Source organism: Acartia tonsa, chromosome 2 (genome assembly GCF_053477335.1).
Source record: "Acartia tonsa isolate MP-2025a chromosome 2, ASM5347733v1, whole genome shotgun sequence".
Lineage (NCBI taxonomy): Eukaryota > Metazoa > Arthropoda > Copepoda > Calanoida > Acartiidae > Acartia > Acartia tonsa.
In genome coordinates, this window is record NC_137261.1 from 6,507,004 (window position 1) to 6,528,449 (window position 21,446).

Genomic DNA, 21,446 nt, shown 5'->3' on the forward strand with positions numbered 1-21,446 from the left:
ATCTGAAAGCAGATAAATGTATATATTATAATAGAAGTAAAGCTTTTGATGCTGAACTTTTAATTATTCATCATCCAGAACCCGATTAATTTCTATTCAATGAATAAATATAGAAAGTTTCTAAGCCGTCAAGGAAAAATATGTCCTTCGAGGTCAATAAAACCATGAAATATACTATAGCATGACAAAAATTTATACATGTAATTTTGTGATATCATATAGCATTTAATCTTTTTTAACTATTTTTATATAATATCTTTAATTTAGTACAGAATTCCTGTATTTTAAATTTTTGTATTCATAGAATTTTTTTTATCACAGACAGGCGATTATTTCAAAGAAATATGATCAAATAATTTCTAAATATCATTCTTTTAATGAATATATTGTACCTAATATTTCCAAATATTGTTCTCAAATATTTCTCTATTCTCTATTATCATGCCTAAAGATTATACACGGTGTTTCAGAAAAAACTGCGTTTTCCGTTTTTCTGACACAACCAGAAGGAATACAGAAAAAACGATTATCTCTGTAAAAAAGTACATCAAATTTATAACAGGTGTTTTTCATTATCTCTAAAAATACGGCCTCTATGATAGGTACATAGTTTCCAAAAATGCTTTATGTGAAAAATGTTGTGCAAGAAAAATTAAAATAACTCTTCTATTATGCATAAAAAAATCGTAGAATTTCAATATTAATTTAGAAAAAGGTATAAGAAAAGTACCTTAATGAGTTTTAAAGGTGAAATGCTTTTTAGTTCCTCACAAAAGCATTTTTAAGAAACTGCAAATTGTCATTTTTTTCACATTTCTTGATTGTGATGCATTTGCAGTAAAAGAATCTTCTTTAATAACGTAGGTTATAGTAAAAAGAAAATAACTCTAAAGACAAAAAAGTTATTGAAGTTTGAATTTTTTTTATTAAAGCATTTAATTACAAATTATGGATAAATTATGAGTTTATATCTTAACCTGTCAATCAAATTAAAGGATTATAGAAATAAATTAGGGGCGGGGATTTACGAACATGAGCAATTTTTAAGGTCATGTTTCTTAAGTATACAAAAAGAAAAAACTGAATATTTGTTTTCAGTGAGGGAATTTTAAATGAATTTTTTAGTGTAATTGGTAGAAAATTGTATTGGCCGTATTAAGATGTTGTTTTCAAGTGAATAAATTTTTGGAAACCAACCTTAAGGCACAAAATTCTACCAGAAAAAGCATCATGCGCATCTTTTGAAATATTTATGCTTTAAAATGCGCCGTTATTTTCAGAGATTTTAAAAAACACCTGTAACAATTTCGATTCATATTTTTATAGAGAATATTGACATATAATTATTTTTTTTGTACTCCTAATGGTTGTTTCCCAAATTTGGAAAACGCAGTTTTTTTTGAAACGCCCTGTATTTGTATAATCTTTTTATCCCATGCTGCTTCGGTGGGTAAAAAAGCAATCATACTTAAAGAAATTAACTAACTGTATATAAAGATATCATATCTAAAAACCCACCAAACAAAAACATAACAGATTAAAGGTTTTAAAAACCAAAGATATACCTTATTTCTTATTTAAAGCCAAAATTAAATCGCATATATAGAAAAATAATATCGAGTATTTACAAATCACAGTTATATGTCAAAAATGCACCAAAGATAAAAATGTTTTATTTTTTATTTTTATTTTTAAACTTACGGCTGCGTCCAAATCAACCAGGGGGTCTTTATTCGAAGGGGTATGACTATGAAAGGGCAGAAAAAAACCTAAAACTTTCCAAGGACCTGTAGAAAGCTTCAATGTAAAGGAGAACAATATTATATCGGTTCAGCGGGTAGCGAGATCCTTCGGTACAGACAAAAAAGCTTACTACTTTATATATTTAATGGATATCCTCAACTCCCTTATTAAAATGGATATAGAATACGTGGATATAGAATACGTGGATATATTAATGGGATAAAATTTGCCGTCAATTTAGGTTGCTATTATGGAACTCATTTATCGGTTATCCAATAAAAGGGGAGAGCATGTGGAAAAGGAAGTTTTCGTTATTTTAGCCAGCTGCGAGAGTACATGAAAATCTGGTGCAACATCCAAGTGATAATATATTGATCCTTAGGAATGAAAATCAATTTTGTGTTAGTTCATTGCTGAGGCGACACAATTTTCATATCTAGCTCAAACTTTTTGTTGTTTTTACCTTGTAAATGAAACATAAAATGCCTTATTTATTAGTCTGGCACTATATTATATTGCAATAAATGAAAAATATATAAAATGTAGGGCATGCCATCAGTAGTTAAAGAGAGGGGAGGGTAATTTTCCATATTTGTGTACAATAAAAAAAATGTGATTAAATGAAACTTAACTTACTTTTTAGGATAAAAAAAATTGTGAAATTATTTGAATTGAAACGGTAGGTTTCGGGTTAAATTAGAAAAACCTTTGAAGCAAAATAATTTGACTCAAATTGTGAGAAATGTTCACTCCCCTCACAAAGTTTGGCTTGCTTTATTGTTATTGTAAATAATTTAATTAAAGTGACTGATTATTTGAATAAAGTAATAAACACTCTAATTTTAATACGATAGTGAATTAATAAGCATAGTTAGTTAATGAAATGTGATAATATTAAAAGTAAGATATTTGTTTTAATTTTGATATCTTAACACAACTGTTATTATATAGCACTAAAAATTCACGTCTAGCAGTTAGAAGTTTACCTATTTTGTTAAATATTTAGTAAGGAATAATATCTTTTTATTTTTATTTCAAGCTAAAATATAATATACCTAAACTTTTCCCATATAAATTGGATTGTATACTTTTTTCATCCTTTAATTTGCTTCATGGCTGCTTCAGACGCATATTTTAGCTGTGCAATTTTTACATAATAATATCTGGATCATGGAAAGAAAACAAAGTACCGGGTTTCGTCGTATTTTCAAAGTAGCTTTAGATAGGTCATGTTCGGTTAGATAAATGATAATGATTGCCCCGCATGGTTAAGAAATTGGCCCAGCAGGGGCTAGTAATAGGAGAAACGCTACTGTGAAAATACGACGAAATCCGCTACTTTGTTTTCTTTCTATGATCCTAACATCTCTTAAAAGGAGCAAGATATTGCAATAAAAACAAACACATAAAAATACAAATGATTATCTGAGGTCCATAACCTTAATATTGAGTGAATCATCAGTAATAACATGCTGGGCTGGACCAAACAGAGGTGGATTCTAAATAATCATCAAGCTTTATTTCTAAGAATCGCAGCTATGCTGCTCTGTGCTGTATTTTTGTCTGTTTTGTATAAAAGTATATTTTACCCTGGACGTGTAGGCTTGTTTTTATAATTATCAATCCAATTTTTTGTATTTTTTTGTAAAATATCTCCTATGATTGGATCTACCTGTAAAACTTTAAAAATTTAATTTTTGCACTTTCCTTCTAGGGCATAGTGGGGTAAAACATTGAAATGATAAGTTCTGAGCTTATATTCTTAGATATGAGTTAATTAGCCACCACATATTTCATTTTGGAACTTTACTCTTTTACTAAAATACATGCATTACTTTTTACTTTCACATTTCGTAAAGTATCTTTGCTTTTCCTCTTATGGACATAATCATTTTTTTTTTATTTGACTTAAGAAAATATAATATTAATGAAAATCTATTTATAACATCTAATTTCAATATTTACCGAATTTTACATTTCTACAATAGCTTGAAATAAAAAGTCTATGTAAAAATTATCAACCAATAGAAGTTAATTTAATCGGCAGTCTTACAGTTTGGTTTTATTAAGGAACATTTATATTGAGAAAAGAAAGAGAACTAATGTAACCTTTAAATTGGTTTTAAATGATATAGACAACTGTGGCGTGTGTGTAAGCATTTTTTTGGATAAGTTTTGTAAGTAACCCAAGATTTCCAAGAAATAATAAAGTTTTTATATTTGTTGAAAACCTTTTCATATACTACTGGTATATTAATGTCCATATATTGTATTGTTATATTGCTATCAATAACACTGGGAAATATTGAAATAAATCCAATATAATTATGCCAATAACACAATTATTACTCAGTACCTTACAATTAAAACATTTGTATAGAAAATATTATTCTAAAAAACCGAGCAATTAATTCTAATATTGAAGGTTAAATAATCAGATACTATGAGTCCCACTAAAAGCAAAAATGTTAATGAGATGTTATAGACCGTTGAAATATTTCATTTATACCACCAAATACTATACGCAGTCAATAAAACTCACACTCAAATAATTATTTTTATCAAACTAAACACCGTATCAACAAATTGAGAGACAGACAGTCAAACATAAGTAAAACAATGCAACCCTAAAATAAATAGCTTGTGATTCCTTAGAATGTGGATGAAAATTTTCTTGAGTACACTTGCCAATATCCTCCATACCAGTCTCAGTCAGGGTCAAGTAGCCAGTTTCATTAAACCTAAGTATATAGGACAACACTAATAACAGCAAAATTCAAATCTTTAGATAATGCAAGGACTAAATTTGTCCACAAATTTGAGCGTTTGAAATTTTGTTAAGCACCTTAAAGACTAAAATTGAAACGAGGGTCGACTAAAGATCCCCCCCCCCCTCGCACATTTCCTAAAGTGCCCAAAGAGGTCTCTAGGACAAGCACGTAGCAGATAGTACATAAAAAGTTAAATCAAATAGTAATTAGTCAACCATCGCGGATAGAATCTTATTAACTCAATGCCTACTTGAATCATATCAAATCTAATTAAAATCTTACTTGATGCTACAAACAATGGCGACAAACTCATTCAACATGTTCTGATACTCGTACTGGTTATGCATGTCCACGCTGGACAGGAATACGTCGTAGGCAGGATGTGTGTGTATCCACCCAACTAGGATTATGTCCTCACTAAAATGAAATAATATCATTTATCGCATTTTATTTCAGACAACTTTCCGCGAGTATTAATATAAAAACTTATATGTTCTACATTTTTGCCTAAACAATTATTTTCATGTACAGTGCATACTACAGTACATAAAGGTATAAATATATACCTAAAATAAAAAAGGCAACTTTAATAATTAAACATTAAAGTTCTCTTAGGCTCTCTTTACACATAATATAACCAAACAATACTACAATTTATTCAATTAAAAATAAATTTAAATTAACAAGGATGACAACATCCGTAAAAGCAAAGTAGTTCTCATTTCATTTGTTAAGCTGAAGAAAAATATCATGAATGTATAATTATGACATATTTCAAACCGATGAATCACTTTTATCGCCCATAAAAGTACATAATCATTAAAAAAAAGTTTGAAATGTGCTTAACCTTAAAAAGTATATTTTGCTTCACTCCTATGCTTGTTTACAAACCTTGTATTTTCTTTTTAATTTTGTAAAGATAAAAGTTGCATTGCTTTTACAATTATCTTCAAAGATACACTTTTATTATACAATAAAAGTGTATTTGATGAACATTAAGGCCAGGTTTATCTTTAATGTACACTAACAGAAGTGCAAAAAGTTGAACTTACAAACATAGAAAAACTAGAAAGAAAATAAAAATGTGGATTTCCTTTTTATGCACAATCCATAAGGTGGATGTAGTACCTCTAGAAATGACCTGCTTAAATCGTGGCTCTAGGGGGTCAAAGCGGTCAGATTAAAATTATGTCCTACCTGTCATAAGCTTCGCCAAGATCCTCGTGGCCCTGGAGGTCACAGCGGTCAGATTGTCCTGTTTGTTTTGGAATCAACAAATGCGTCACTGTAAATCTAAAAAAAACATTATATTACCCTAAAAAATGTGAAACTTTATTACCTAACTACTTTGTATCATAGATAGTAATATATGGTTGTTAAAGTATAAAATATGAAATTGTTATTATAGGTAGGTAGTAACTTAACTTTTTTTCAATAGAAAATAAAAAATTTGTTAGAAATGTAAAATAATACAATATGCTCAAGAAGTCTATATTTATACTAGTGATGGCAATCCGTCAAATTTTTGGGCCGGATTCGGATTCCGGATTCTTAAAAGAATCCGTCAAAAAAAGTGGCGGATTCCTTGCGGATTCCGGATTCTTATTTTTGGCAGATTCCGGATTCGGATTCCGGATTCTAGCAGTATTTTTAAAGGCTTTTAAAAAAAATTTTAAAATTACGTGCTACATATGTCCTAAAAATTAATGTTCTTGGTGTTCTCTATAATTCACTTCCGAGAATCGAACCAGATTTTAAAAAATTTTATATGTAATGATGATAATCTTTGACTTCAAAAAGCGAGAGTTGAAAGAAAAAACTCAAGACGCTAATTTTAGCATTCCAATTAAGAATCCGGAATCCGCTATTAAAAAACGGATTCCGGATCCGGATTCGGATTCCAAAATTTGCTCAAAAATTGGGCGGATTCCGGATCCCGGATTCCAGATCCGGATTCCGGATTGCCAACCCTAATTTATACATATTATACATTCCCAAGTTTATATCTTTGTAATAAAAAGAATAATTTATAAAATATTCATATATAGTCTGCTACCCGCCATTGATAATAAGGATAATGATGGTAAAATTAATCTACAGCCCATTTAACCATCAAATATTAGCATCTTCCAGTAATTCAAAGGGTAGATTAATTTATCTCTCCCCTTGTCTTGTCCTTGCATTCCTGGCTAGCCGCCCACTTAACAAGCAAACAACTTAAGATACATATTCATGTAACTCTACACCAAAATATTATATTCATTTACAAGAATAAATGATAAGCTATAACAATAAAATATTGTAGGTATTAAGGATACAAAATTTTCTAAAATACACTATTTAAAAGTAGGTATAAATACTAAAATCATTAATTTTTGGTTCAACTGTTTTAAAACTTCTATTCAGAGAAATGATGTAATTATCTTATTATGTCCAAGAGTAACTTTCTGTTATATCTAAAATCATTTGATAAGTCTATTCACTTGATTTGTAAAATATTAATAAAAATTTTATGCTCAATTACTTATTCCTTTATCTCTGTAATATTATGATATTTGTATTACATATTTTCTTTCGCTCCCTAAACATTATTTTCATTTCATCCTATACAACAAAGAGACTAGAACTTAGCATTATCATTTTATAAACGTGAGTTTAGTTTCTTAAATTTGTAACAGACCGTATGTGAAACTATCGCTAGGTTAAGATAAAAGCAGTACCAAAATCTTTACATAAATTGTAAGTAGCATAAACTTTTCAGGGACATTTCTCTTTTTGTCTCCAGCTTGTTATCAAATGTAGGTAAGGAACACCCTCCTTCTAACATTTTTTATATCCTGAGAAAAAGTTTTCTTTAAAGTAAAGCCATAGCAGCTATAGGCGAAGCAGCTTATAATGGAATATCTTTTTGTTTTATTAAACCTCGTCACAAGACATGGGGACACGGGACAAACTGAACAACTAAGGTACAAATTTGCAGAGCAGCTTCGCTTATAAAATGTACTTGAAAAATCTTGTTATTGTTAAAAAATCTACATCATAAGAATTTAAGTAAAAACAATTGCTAACTTTTTAACTTGTTTCTGAGTCACACTTTGAAGCATGTTGTAATCTAATTAGATAGTTTTCCAACTTCTTATTACTAAATACTATTAGCAAAGTTGTTAGCTGTAAGAAGAAGAAGAAACAGTTTATTCAAAGTTTTGTTTACACAATCAAAAGAGAAATGTAATCTTGTAATCTTACTTGTTTTTGGAAAGTTTTCCTCCGAGCATCCCCAGGGTTTCTATATCTCTATCAGAGTTGGGACGAGCTAGCTCCAGAAATCTGTTTTTATAACATTACGATTTTAATTTTCCCTTGTTTCTTAATCAATAAAACAATAATAACATTTATCTAAAAAAGGAGTGTATTAATCTTTTTTAAAAAGTACTATAGCAACCTAGTTGAATTTTCCCCTCATTATTTCTTTCCCCAATTTATGCAGTAAAACTGGATATTTCCAATCTGAAATTTTGGAGAATATACAACCCTTAATATTATTTTAATTATTAAGTAGAAAAGTTCTATAAAATTTCCCTGTTCTCATAAATCAAAAATGATGTGAGATATTAAACAAAAGGCCATGTTAATAGTCAATAAGCAACCTTTCTTTCAACTGAGTGAAGTTTATTGCTTCGCTTTTCATATTATATCAAATAATTAGAAATATTTAAAAGTAATAATAATGTAGAACCATAATTTTCCTTGAAATAAGCTTGGTTGGAACAATAACAGGTCTGTTGCCCAAATCATGACCAAAGACAGGCTTACTTGATCTGTCAGGGATAAAAGGAACATCTAAATTAAAAGATTATAATAATAATAATTTTAAATTAAATAATATACCTATTAAACAGGGAAGTTTCATCGTCGGGTTAGATGAGGTTTTAGGCTATTTTGAAGTAGGTAAGAAAGATGGCCCGATAAAAAATCCCCTTCTTGTGGTTAAGCCACTAGTAGTCTGAAGACTAAAGCCTCTGAGCTCCTATAGAGGACCTGCAGATAACGAACCCTTTATTTGCACGACCTTTGTCTGGAATTTTTAACTGTGCATAGTAATGAGTTGGACCAAGACATTCCCCCTACGCTAAATATTTATGTCGCACACTTGACGTAGTAGCAGAAGTAGGAGTAATTTTTGACGTCTTTAGTTAATATGACACGGTGTTATGCTGAGATTAGAACCTGCGGTTATAAGTCTAAAACTTTGATTAAAGCTTTTCGTGTCACTCAAGAATAAAAAAAGTCAATTTTCTTTAAGAAGCTACCCAACAAAAAAATTCTTACTGCTATGCCCATGCGAAGATCCTGATCCACTCGGCATAGGTTTCACTGATCTGTCAAAACTTGGAGGTGGCTGATAACTACCAGCTGGAACATTATCCGTCTGGAGGTCAGGCAGGTGACCTCTTAGGTTATTGGTAAAGTCCGCTAGGGAATCTACGGAGGGATAAGATGGAGGGTCGTCACGATATGGGGCGGAAGCTATAGATCCTAAAAAGATTAACATATTTATAACTAACGTACGTTTTTTTTTAAAAAGGGGGGGGGGAAGTTTGTACACTTATAGGAAATGAAATTCAGTACCAAAGTTTGGGAGGGTCGTATGGGCTTGTTTTTAAAGTTATCAACCTAATTCTTTTTGTAGGCTCTCTTATATGACTTGATATACACGGAAAACTTTGAAAATTGAATTTCGGTACTTTCCTTCTAGGGGCTTGTGGAGCAAAAGACCCCCAAAAACACTAAAAATATGAGTTCTGACCTTATTTTTAAAGATATCGACCTGATTTTTTTTCTTTATAATACTTTTTTAACATACCCGAATCAACGAACCATTACAGATTTCATTTTGGGACTTTCCTTCTAGGGGCTTGTGGAGCAAAAGACCCCAAAAACACTAAAAATATGAGTTCTGACCTTATTTTTTTTAAATATATCAACCTGATTTTTTTTAGGAACACTTTTTTTAACATAACCGAACTAAGAAACCACTTTTAAGATATCAACCTGATTTTTTTATATAATAAAAAAATACTATTTTAACATAACCGAATCTACGAACCATTACAGATTTCATTTTGGGACTTTCCTTCTACGGGCTTGTGGAGCAAAAGACCCCAAAAACACTAATAATATGAGTTCTGAGCTTATTTTTGAAGATATCAACCTGCTTTTTTTTATATAAAAATAATATTTAAACATAACCGAATCTCGGGGCAGGAGGTACTTCTTGAAGTACTGGGGGATATTGACGTCCCTCCCCTTACCAGTCACCCTTCCTTCCAGGGATATGGAAGGTTTGCGTAGGACTAACTATCCTACCTGTAAAAATCCCAACAGTTAGCGAAAACACCCACAGAACCTCAAACACTTATGGCTTTCACACAGCCAGAGGTGTACATGAAACAAGAACTGTTGGAACTGATGCTCAGTTTACTGAGAATATGAAAGATGATGGTCAAATCCGAAAGGAAGCTATCAACTTGATGACAGGACCAATAAGTTCTAAGCAAAGCTGTAAGATAGGAACCTGGAATGTTAGAACAATGTATGAGTCAACTAAAACAGCCCAAGTAGTTAAAGAAATGACAAGTTACAATATTGGAATACTTGGAATTGCGGAATGTAGATGGACAGGACAAGGACAAACTACAACCAAAGATGGCCACCTAATACTTTATTCTGGTCATGAAAGCCAACATATGTATGGTGTTGCTATAATTATTCAAAAACGACATGTCAATTCACTAATAGACTGGAAACCTATATCAGACAGAATAATTAAGGCTAGATTCCAATCAAGGCATTGCAAGTTGACTATTATCCAATGCTACGCCCCAACAAATGACAAAGATGGAGAAGTAAAACAAGAGTTTTATGATCAACTGCAATCAATCAGAAACTCAGTACCCAAACATGACATGTGCCTAGTTCTTGGAGATATGAATGCTAAAGTAGGAACTGACAGGACTGGAGTGGAGAACGCAATGGGACACTTTGGTATAGGTACAAGAAATGAAAATGGAGAACTTTTAATTGAATTCTGTTTAAATAATGATATGGTTGTAGGAGGTACACTATTCCAACACAAAAACATTCACAAATATACCTGGACAACGCCTGATGGACAAACAAGAAACATGATTGACCACATTATGATCAATAGAAAATGGGTCAAGTCAATGCAAGACTGTAGGAGTTACAGAGGAGCCGACATATTTAGTGACCATGAACTAGTTGTCAGTAAGATTAAATTAAAGCTGAAGCGTACTGGCCATGATAAAAAGAGTGAGATTGGTAGACAATATGATTCTTCAAGATTAAAGGACCCTGTGATAAAGAATGAATTTGTCTTAAAACTCAGAAATAGATTTCAAGTCTTAGAGGACCTAAATGACGAGACTGAGATCACATGGACTTCAATTAAAGAAAACTTTCAATCTACTGCTAAGGAAATCCTAGGACACAAGAAACCAGAGAAAAAGGACTGGATCTCTGAAGAAACATGGATCAAAATAGAAGAGAGAAAGAAGCTCAAAAACAAAATCCATAATGCTCAACATTTGGCTGACATGAGAAATTTAAAAGCTGAATATACTGCTAAAGACAAAGAAGTCAAAAAGTGCACAAGGAAAGACAAGAGAGATTACATTGACAATCTGGCTGAAAAGGCCCAAAGAGCAGCTGACTTTGGTAACATGAAAACAGTATACAACATAACCAAGCAATTAAGTGGCAAATATAGCAAAAAGAGTGGTGAAACTATCAGGGCTAAAGATGGTAAATTACTCACTACAGAAAAAGAAGTTGCTGAAAGGTGGAAATCACATTTTGAAGAAGTGTTGAACAGACCTGAACCAGAAATTACTGCTGAACCAGAACCAGGACATGAAATAGACATAGACACACGACCACCAACTATTCAAGAAGTTAAAGCTGCTATACATAGTCTAAAGAATGACAAAGCACCAGGACCTGACTTGATAACTGCCGAAATGCTTAAGGCAGACATAGATCTTTCTGCTAGGACTCTAACTGATCTCTTTGGTAAAATTTGGAGGCAAGAAAAGATACCAACGGACTGGTCTAAAGGTATAATCATAAAACTACCTAAGAAGGGAGATTTGAACAATTGTGATAATTGGAGAGGAATTATGCTGCTTTCTATCCCAAGCAAGGTCCTATGTAAAGTTATTTTAAACAGAATTGATGAGAAAATTGACAATAAACTAAGAGAAGAACAAGCTGGATTCCGTGCTGGAAAGGGCTGTGTTGACCAAATTTTCACCCTTAGGACGGTTATTGAACAATGTGTTGAATTTAACAAGCCACTCCATGTAAATTTTGTTGATTTCTCTAAGGCCTTTGACTCCATACACAGACAAACACTTTGGAAAATACTAAGAAGTTATGGTATACCTGAAAAGATGATAATTATGATAACTAAGTTCTATGACAACTTCCAAGCCTGTGTTTCAGTTGGAAACAATAAGACATCTGATTTCTTTAGAATAAGCACTGGAGTTAGACAGGGATGCATTTTATCACCTATTCTATTTATATTGGTCATTGACTGGGTGATGAAGAAAACCACAGAGGACAAAAAACGTGGTCTCCAGCTGGGCATACTAGGACACCTAGAGGATCTGGACTTTGCTGATGACCTGGCACTGATTTCAGAAACAATCAAACATCTACAAGCTAAAACAGATAGACTAGTCAAATATGCAGGACAAGTCGGGCTCTTTGTCAATGTCAAGAAGACCGAAATTATGAATATACCTACAAACCCTGATCAAAATATAACAATAAATGGTGAACAATTGAAACAAAGCAACAAATTCACCTATCTGGGGAGTGTTATCAGCAACGAAAATGGCTCAAAAGCTGATATTAAGACCAGGATTGATAAGGCTAGGGTTGCTTTCAACAGTCTACACAACGTTTGGAATTCAAAGAAACTTGCTCTGAAAACAAAAATCAGACTTTACAACAGTAATGTGAAATCAGTTCTTCTTTATGGAGCTGAATGCTGGAGAACTGTGAAAACTGAAACAAATCAACTTAATGCATTTCACAATAGCTGCCTAAGAAGAATTTGCAAAATATTCTGGCCAAACAAAATATCAAACATTGAGCTGCATGCTAAGACGAAGTGCAATAGTATTGAAGCAGAAGTGAAATATAAAAGACTAAGGTGGCTAGGACATGTGCTCAGAATGGAACAAAATAGGTTTCCAAAAAAGTGCTTAAAATGGAACCCCACCACTGGTAAACGTAAACGGGGACAACCAAAAATGACCTGGAGGCGGAGCACTGAAAAGGACCTCTTTGATTTGAAATTAACATGGGGAGAAGCAGAAGCACTTGCCAAAAAAAGAAATTCATGGAGGAACAAGGTGTCCGTATTCTCTGGACTCAACAGTCAAAAAGAGAGATGCGCCTGATGATGATAACCGAATCTACGAACCATTACAGATTTCATTTTGGGACTTTCCTTCTAGGGGCTTGTGGAGCAAGAGACCCCCAAAAATCATAAACATATGAGTTGTGGGCTTCTCTTTTAAGATATCAACCTTACTTTTTTATATAATAAAAAAATACTATTTTAACATAACCGAATCTACGAACCATTACAGATTTCATTTTGGGACTTTCCTTCTACGGGCTTGTGGAGCAAAAGACCCCAAAAACACTAAAAATATGAGTTCTGAGCTTATTTTTAAAGATATCACAACCTGATTTTTTGTATAAAAATACTATTTTAACATAACCGAATCTACGAACCATTACAGATTTCATTTTGGGACTTTTCTTCTAGGGGCTTGTGGAGCAAAAGACCCCAAAAACACTAAAAATATGAGTTCTGACCTTATTTTTTAAATATATCAACCTGATTTTTTTAGGAACACTTTTTTTAACATAACCGAACTAAGAAACCATTACAGATTTCATTTTGGGACTTTCCTTCTAGAAGCTAGTGGGGCAAAAGACCCCCAAAAAATATTTTTAGAGATATTGAGCTGATTTTTTTCATGAAAACTTTTTTCACATGTTTGAACTAGGTAGCCACTAATAATTTCAGTTTGGCACTTTCCTTTTAGGTGAAAGTAGGGTAAAACACCTCCAAAACAAAATAAATTGAGTTCTCAGGTTATCTTAAAAAATAAGCTCAGAACTCATATTTTTAGTGTTTTGGGGGTCTTTTGCTCCACAAGCCCCTAGAAGGAAAGTCCCAAAATGAAATCCTTAATGGTTTCTTAGTTCGGTTATGTTATAAAAGTATTATTTTAAAAAGATCAGGTTGATATCTTTAAAAATAAGCTCAGAACTCACATTTTTAGTGGTTTTGGAATCTTTGCTCCACTAGCCCCTAGAAGGAAAGTTCCAAAATGAAATCTGTAATGTTTTCTTAATTTGGTTATGTTAAAACAGTATTATTTTTTAAAAATCAGGTTGATATCTTAAAAAATAAGCTCATAACTCATATTTTTAGTGTTTTTGGGGTCTTTTGCTCCACAAGCCCGTAGAAGGAAAGTCCCAAAATGAAATCTGTAATGGTTCGAAGATTCGGTTATGTTAAAATAGTATTTTTATATAAAAAATCAGGTTGATATCTTAAAAAAGAAGCCCACAACTCATATTTATATGATTTTTGGGGGTCTCTTGCTCCACAACACAGCTATCCTCAACAGTTTAGCGGATTTATAAGCAACACGCTCCAAGCGGTCAATGGATCCTAAAAATAGACATACTTGCTGAATCATACCTGATTTTACCTAAATTATATCTGCTCCTTCTTCGGGACTATAGGCTTTTAAAGATTTTCACTTAAATTACCCTATTATTTGACTTAAAAATAGCGTTCGACAAGACATCCTGCGCTGTTTATAAGTTTTATTACAAAAAAGGAGTCATTTGTATTCAATATATTGATAAAATTGTTAACAGCGTTTACTTCTACCATTATTTACAGTGTTTGTTTTTATACAAAATTACCATTCAAATATCAGAATGTTAATTCATACATTCACAAAACTTACTACTTAACATTATTAGATTACTAATTGGTCAACCTGATCCTCTAGGGAAGGCGGGGGAGGAGGAAAATAGCCTAAAATAACTTTAAAAAATTATTGTGCTTTCTTGAAAAGTACAACCTAACAACTTTTCAGATCTTAGGCTTTATAAAAAAAACTGGCTAATGTGAAGGAAACAAAGTTGCAGTTTTCATTATATTTTCACATTAGCTTTTATCCTATTTCTAGCTCCTGCTGGTGCTTTAACCCCGCGGGGCCAATTGCCTAATCTTGCGGGGCAATCGCCTAATAACCTTTCAAAAGCTACTGTTAAAATACGACGAAACCCGCAACTTCGTTTCCTTCACATGACCAAAAAAAACTTACTACTTTATAAAGTAGGATTGGTGACATTATAACTACAGTTTTAAGCTGAAATAGATACCAAAACAAAATATGAAATGTAATTAATAAATTACAGGGGAGTAAGAAAAAAATATTATCAGAAAATGATCTAGTGTGCGTTTAAATCTCCAGCTAGTCAAGAATAGCGGTTCCTAAAAAATAATTATATTGCCTAAGATTACAGTATGATATACTAACATGAATTTAGGATCAATTTTTTTTATTGGCACAAATGTAAAATGTATTTTATACTTATTCTATTTTTAAGTTTTAAGGGTTTTTTGTTTGTTTGTAGCTAGCTTAAGATTTCAATAACTAATGAATTGATTGAATTCTCGAAATAATGCAAAATTTAAATCGGTCTCAGAATGGTATTTTTCTGCCTTTTCCTTCCATTTTGAATACAAATCCCCTGGATGTTAAAGGGCAACCATATGTTTATTTATAGTAATAAAAGACATGTTACAATTTATGGAAAACAAAAGTAGCAGCATGTTTATCACAGGGTGATTTTTATTTTTTGAGGAATAAAAGTAGTGCTTAGTTTAACCCACTAACCTCTGTTCGCGCGTTTTTTGTGCTGTGAACTACTATCTAATACATATTTAATATTATTTCATAAATCTAAAGACTGTTGACCTGCTATTTATATACTTACTGATAACTGCATCAAATATTTTTGGTATATAACGCCCAACACCAATGATAAAAATAGAAAATTAAATTTTGCATTACTTTTTATCATATCAAAAGATAAAAATGATAATTATGAAACTTGACAAGAAATTTATCTTTTGCATACCGATTTTCAATAGTATGCTATAATCAATAGCAAAGAAATTTACAATCATCTTAAAGATTTACTGTATTTTTATCTTGAGGAAAAGTTATAGGCTAGAGTACTAACCTATATAATTGAAGTTTTACTCCAGGCATAATATAAGAAAGTAGATGGTATAAATATGATCAGCTTATTTGACTTCAAATTAAGTTAGCAGAGTATACCATAAATACCTAATTGGGGTGGGTTTATCCTTCGATTTCAAAATCCGCGCGCTTGTCATGGGAGCTCTACCGCCCACTGTTGGATATTCATTTAAGTAACATTCAACAGACAACCAACACTTTGTCTGAGAAGGGAAAGGGGACATTGGGCTGTAGCAAAAGTTTTAATATAGTGTTTTCTTATTTGTTAGCTTACAACTTTGGAGACTTTTATTAAGTTTTGATTGATTGGTATTTAAGTTGAGTTTCCAAGCTTTTCAACCACTTAGTGTAAGCTAAATAAGGGGTAAATTTGTGTATCATCATTGGGGATTTACATCACTTTATAAGTCATTGTCTTATCCCTTTAGATCCCTGTCTCCCTACTCTAACTATTTATGCCGCGCACCGTATATAGTAACAGTAGGAACAATTTTTAACTTCTTTAATTGTACCGCGAACCTATCACATCCCCAACGAAGAGCGGATGCGCTACATGACGAGCAATAGTTGCGGTTAGTAGCAGAACTACTTTATAATTTATCTTGTCTGTCAGTCCATAACAATATGGTAAAATTTAATTTTAACCAATACTAATTCAGATAGATAAGTCAATTTTTGTGAAGATATCCCTTAACAAAAAGTAACAGCATACAACTTACTTTGTCTGTCAGTCTGTTGGTCATGCTACATTTTTTATATTGATAATTAAGGGTTTCTCGGTTTTCTTATATATTCTCCTATCATTCTTTTCTTTCATTTCTATTCCTCTATTTTCTATTTATTAAGACAACTTAACTGATCATTTACTTTATGATTTACTTTGTCCCACCATTATATTTACAATTTTCTTGAGGTTAACCTTGTTAAACCTTATATTAGATACAATTACTTTAGTCTTAATACTATACCTCTATCATTAACTTAGTTTTTACTTATCCTCTCAACACTTATCTTATTTTCTTGTCAACTCTTTCTCATGGTTTTAATTTCATGAAATATGGATAGAAACGGCAGAGGGAACCAATAACAATTATATCGGTTAAAATTAAATCTAATAAAAGACATTTGGATGGCCTTAAAAGAAAATAATAACATCTTTTTTTGTATTAAAACTTATAAACAGCGACAGGATGTCTTGTCGAACACTATTTTTAAGTCAAATAATAGGGAAATTTAAGTGAAAATCTTTAAAAGCCTATAGTCCCGAAGAAGGAGCAGATATAATTTAGGTAAAACCAGGAATGATTCAGCAAGTATGTCTATTTTTAGGATCCATTGACCGCTTAGAGCGTGTTGTTTATAAATCCGCTAAACTGTTGAGGATAGCTGTGACAAGCCCCTAGAAGAAAAGTCCCAAAATGAAATCTGTAATGGTTCGTAGATTTGGTTATGTTTAAATATTAATTTTATATAAAAAAAAAGCAGGTTGATATCTTCAAAAATAAGCCCAGTACTCATTTTTTTGTGTTTTTGGGGTCTCTTGCTCCACAAGCTCCTAAGAGGAAAGTCCCAAAATGAAATCTTTAATGGTTCGTTAATTCGGTTAAGTTAAAAATGTATTATAAAAAAAATCAGGTCGATATCTTCAAAAATAAGCCCAGTACTCATATTTTTGTATTTTGGGGGTCTCTTGCTCCACAAACCCCTAGAAGGAAAGTCCCATACGACCCTCCCAAACTTTGGTACTGAATTTCATTTCCTATAAGTGTACAAACTTCCCCCCCCCCTTACATTCAACTTTAAATTTTTGAAAATATAAAAGGTTAATTTTTTAATTATAGCGTTTTTGCAGTTTTCATTACATACTTTTAACTAAAAATGCGTTTTTAGTCTTACGTCTATTTTTTATAGTTATAAATTTCCATAGAAATAGAGCATAATAACTATTAATTTATCTTCTGTCCATACATTGTCATATCCCTGAAAATTTTAAATACCTGAATTAGGATAATCTGACACAAGCTCATCATAACTCGGAGGGGGAAGTGATTGTGGATGTGGTGGTACATGACAAGATGATGGGGGTAATGGGCTGGACGGGGGCGGCTGGTCGGGATCGAGTCCCTTGTCAATCTGAGCCTGAGTCCATATGGCCAACTGTCGATCCTTTTCGATCAATGCAGCTCGCTCTTTGGCTTCAGCTTCTCTAAAAAGATAAAAATATTTTAAAACAAAAAAAAAAAAAAAAAGAAAGTAAAGCAGTAATATCTATAAATATCTTCTTATAATAAAGTAAAAGGACCCCTGTTTGATTGTGTGTGTGCACCGTAGGATCGGTTACCCACTGAACCGATATGGTTCTATTTTACAGGGTAGCTTCTCATGGGTCCTGGGAATGTTTATAACTTTTGGGAGAGTACCACCTCGAGTCCCCACCCCCACCCACCCTCAAGTCAAGGGTAGTTGTGAATAATATGCAATCTTTTAATTTGATCCGGAAAGAGATAGAAGGAATCTCAGTACAGTACAGTTACTGTAGACTTCGTAGATAAAACTGTACTTTAACAACCTTATAGTGACTGACGACAGCCAGTCGAATATACTGACGTACCCTAGTTATAACGTAACTATGCGCCTGTAATGAAGCTCACCTTTTCTTGTGTTCCTCTAATTGCCTTTGTCTTTCCTGTTCTAATCTTTTATTTCTTTGTTCCTCTTCAACCAGCCATACTTCATATTCTTCATCAAACCGTCTAAAAATAAGTATGTTGCATTAAAAGATATTCTTTTTGTTGTTATTACAAGAGGATGAATCAAATTCAAACATAAAATATTACAGCAAATAATGTTACGTATTAATTTCTGCCTTAGCTTTGGTAGCAAGTCAGTTTTTATTGTCTTTTTTTGAGAAGCAGGAGGGTTCTATTATTTTCCTCTCCTTTCCTTGTTATCTTATGACGCTGCTGTTTTTATCACTGAAATTTTTCCTTAACAATATTAACATAGGCAGGGTATTAGTTAAAAAACACCCAACAGATAAACCATACTATGACAGAGCAGCAAAAGCCATTCTAAAGTACTTAGTTTGACGCGGGCCATGGTGACTCGAACAATGTCAGCAAGACGATTGAATGCGTCAAAACTGGCTTTAGGTGCCGCAACGAAAAATTTCTTACTTCCTTAATTTATTTTTCATTTCTTCCGAGATAGCAAGCACCAGCTTCAGTGTCTGATTGGTTTTCTTTTTCTCCGCGGGGAGGACCATGGCGTAGTCCTTGTGCTCCTTGATGCCCTCCAGGAACAGAGACACGTACTTGAGGTACAGCACGTACGCGGCTTCCATGTTACCTTCGTCATCATAGACCTAAATAAATAAATACAACAAAAATAAGTAAATATTAATCAACATAACAATGTGAGCTTGAAAAAGATTTATTAGCCTAGATGGACTGTCAGACACAATAATTTGTCCAACTTAAAAGAGAATATTTAGCAGATAAATAATTTTGCTTGGTAACATCTCTTATGGTATATTTACTCGAAAGTTGGTTCTAACCAATAATACAGTGTGTTTTTTTTTATGAGAACTTTTTTGAAAGCAATTTTACCCCACTTATAGTTATCAGAATTTAATGATTAATGGCTTATTTTCTTCGTTTTTTAAGGGAAATTATGAAACAACCAAAAAAAATTACAGTTTTTGTTGAAAAAGTACAGTAAAGTTGAAAATTAAAAACTTAGGTGACAACATCTAAAAATGGTTTTAGCGCATTTTTCTTATGCTCAAATCTTCTACCCTTTGCAAGAAAAAAATTGGATTTTCAGTAGTCGACTTTGGGGGGCCAGTACTTTCTCCCTGATTGAGATATAGCCTTCAAACTTTGACCTATTCTAGTACATGTCCCCAATAGTATCTGTATAAATTTATAGCTCTATATCTCAACTTTGAAGCGTTTTGCAGCCATTCTTGCAAAAGGTAGAATATTTGAACATAAGAAAAATGCGCTAAAACCATTTTTAGATGTTGACACCTAAGTTTTTAATTTTCAACTTTACTGTACTTTTTCAACAAAAACTGTAATTTTTTTTTGGTTGGTGTCATAATTTCCCTTAAAAAACGAAGAAAATAAGCCATTAATCATTAAATTGTGATAACTATAAGTGGGGTAAAATTGCTTTAAAAAAAGTTCTCATAAAAAAAAACACTATATGGCTAGATTGTTCCTATATTGTGTTCTTATTGGTCTAATTCACTGATTATTTAAGGATCTACTATACTTATAAGCTTGATATAAAAATGCCTAACTTACATAAAACTGTAGAACATTTATTCTTATCTAAATAAACGTTAGGTTGTGCAGAATTAGTTTAAATGTTAGATTAAAAGATTATTTCTTTCAAAAATGAATGAAATTAAAATAAAAATGTGTTAAAATATATTTGATGAATAAATGATTGTCTCACCTTCGCCATTTTCAGTATTTCATTACCAGACCGGAAATATCTCCTGAAACATTTCAATCATATATACATTCAATATAATAATCAACATGTATTAATATTCCTGAAAAAGTAGGGTTTTGCCTCACTAAAATACAAAAAAAACTGGAAATAGGACACAGCAATCATAAAAAAAAATTAATAATGAAGAGAGTAATCAATGAAACTCTTTGGCTTTAATTAGCATTAATTACATGATTGACGAGCAATGATTTTTTTTAAATAAAAGAAATTGACAATAGTTGGTTTTAAACATACATTCTTGCCCAGTTCCCGGATATAAGAGAGACAGTCAATCTATCTATTTCAGACAGGGTAAGTTTTCCCTTTGCGACGTATTTTAATAGAATTAGTTTTTAAATTTTTTTTAAAGATTTTTATTCACGTAGGAAAAATGGAATCTTTTCTTTTTGATTCGGTTGAGCAAAAATACTTAAAATTCGTATAAAACAGAAGAATAAACTTTGGATTAAGCGTTTTGAAATGTAAGAAGGTAAGATTTAAAGATGAGCCCCCCATAAATTGCCAATTTTTGTAGACGGAAAGACAGTTCTTGGTTATATAGGATGTCAATTGGGGGGGATTGTAAACCCCTCAAAAAATTCTGGCAATGTTGCAAAATATATAGCTATACAATCCTGAATCCGTTGAGGGTGCATTTCTTATTTTGAAACTTTAAACACATAAAAAGGTTTATACCCCCCCCCCCAAAAAAAAAAAAATAGATGTCCCATCATGGAATAATTTAAAATTTTCGTAGGTAAAATACATATTAATTAAAAACTTGGTCGCCTAGTAATTTTTAACTCATATCTATTTATGATAATATTTAGTAGATTCATAAAAGGCGGAATAGTTTGTCTGAATGTTTTCTCCATTATTATAATTCCATTATATCCCCCAAATACATATTCTGGTACCTGATTGGAATATTTGATTCTATTCTAATTGTGGCAGCCTCAGCCAATTTGCGTAACCTTGTTTTAGAATCCATTTCAACTCTTATTTTAATTTACATTCTATACCTATCAAACTC

The 21,446-nt window shown here is 32.0% G+C and overlaps 1 protein-coding gene across 8 annotated transcripts; it reads right to left on the reverse strand.

Annotated features, from left to right (window-relative positions):
* Position 1: 1 nt before the first annotated feature.
* LOC145335224 (STAM-binding protein-like A) lies at positions 2-21,444 on the reverse strand. 8 transcript variants are annotated; one of them, XM_080181003.1, is made up of 14 exons: positions 21,331-21,444; positions 20,375-20,417; positions 19,087-19,274; positions 18,562-18,663; positions 17,908-18,116; positions 8,844-9,050; positions 8,261-8,354; positions 7,761-7,841; positions 5,712-5,807; positions 4,797-4,931; positions 4,394-4,484; positions 3,108-3,242; positions 2,799-2,906; positions 2-445 (listed from the first exon to the last, which is right to left on the reverse strand). In XM_080181003.1, exons 1-12 carry the CDS (start codon positions 21,402-21,404, stop codon positions 3,165-3,167), a joined length of 1,398 nt encoding a protein of 465 aa, XP_080037129.1. In that variant the 5' UTR covers positions 21,405-21,444; the 3' UTR covers positions 2-445; positions 2,799-2,906; positions 3,108-3,164. The 8 variants fall into 8 exon arrangements, with proteins under 8 accessions (XP_080037129.1, XP_080037123.1, XP_080037118.1 ...); XM_080180997.1 differs by having other exon boundaries at positions 2-359; positions 3,083-3,242; XM_080180992.1 differs by adding an exon at positions 2,207-2,696 and having other exon boundaries at positions 2-359; positions 2,799-3,242.
* Between the last annotated feature and the right edge of the window lie 2 nt (positions 21,445-21,446).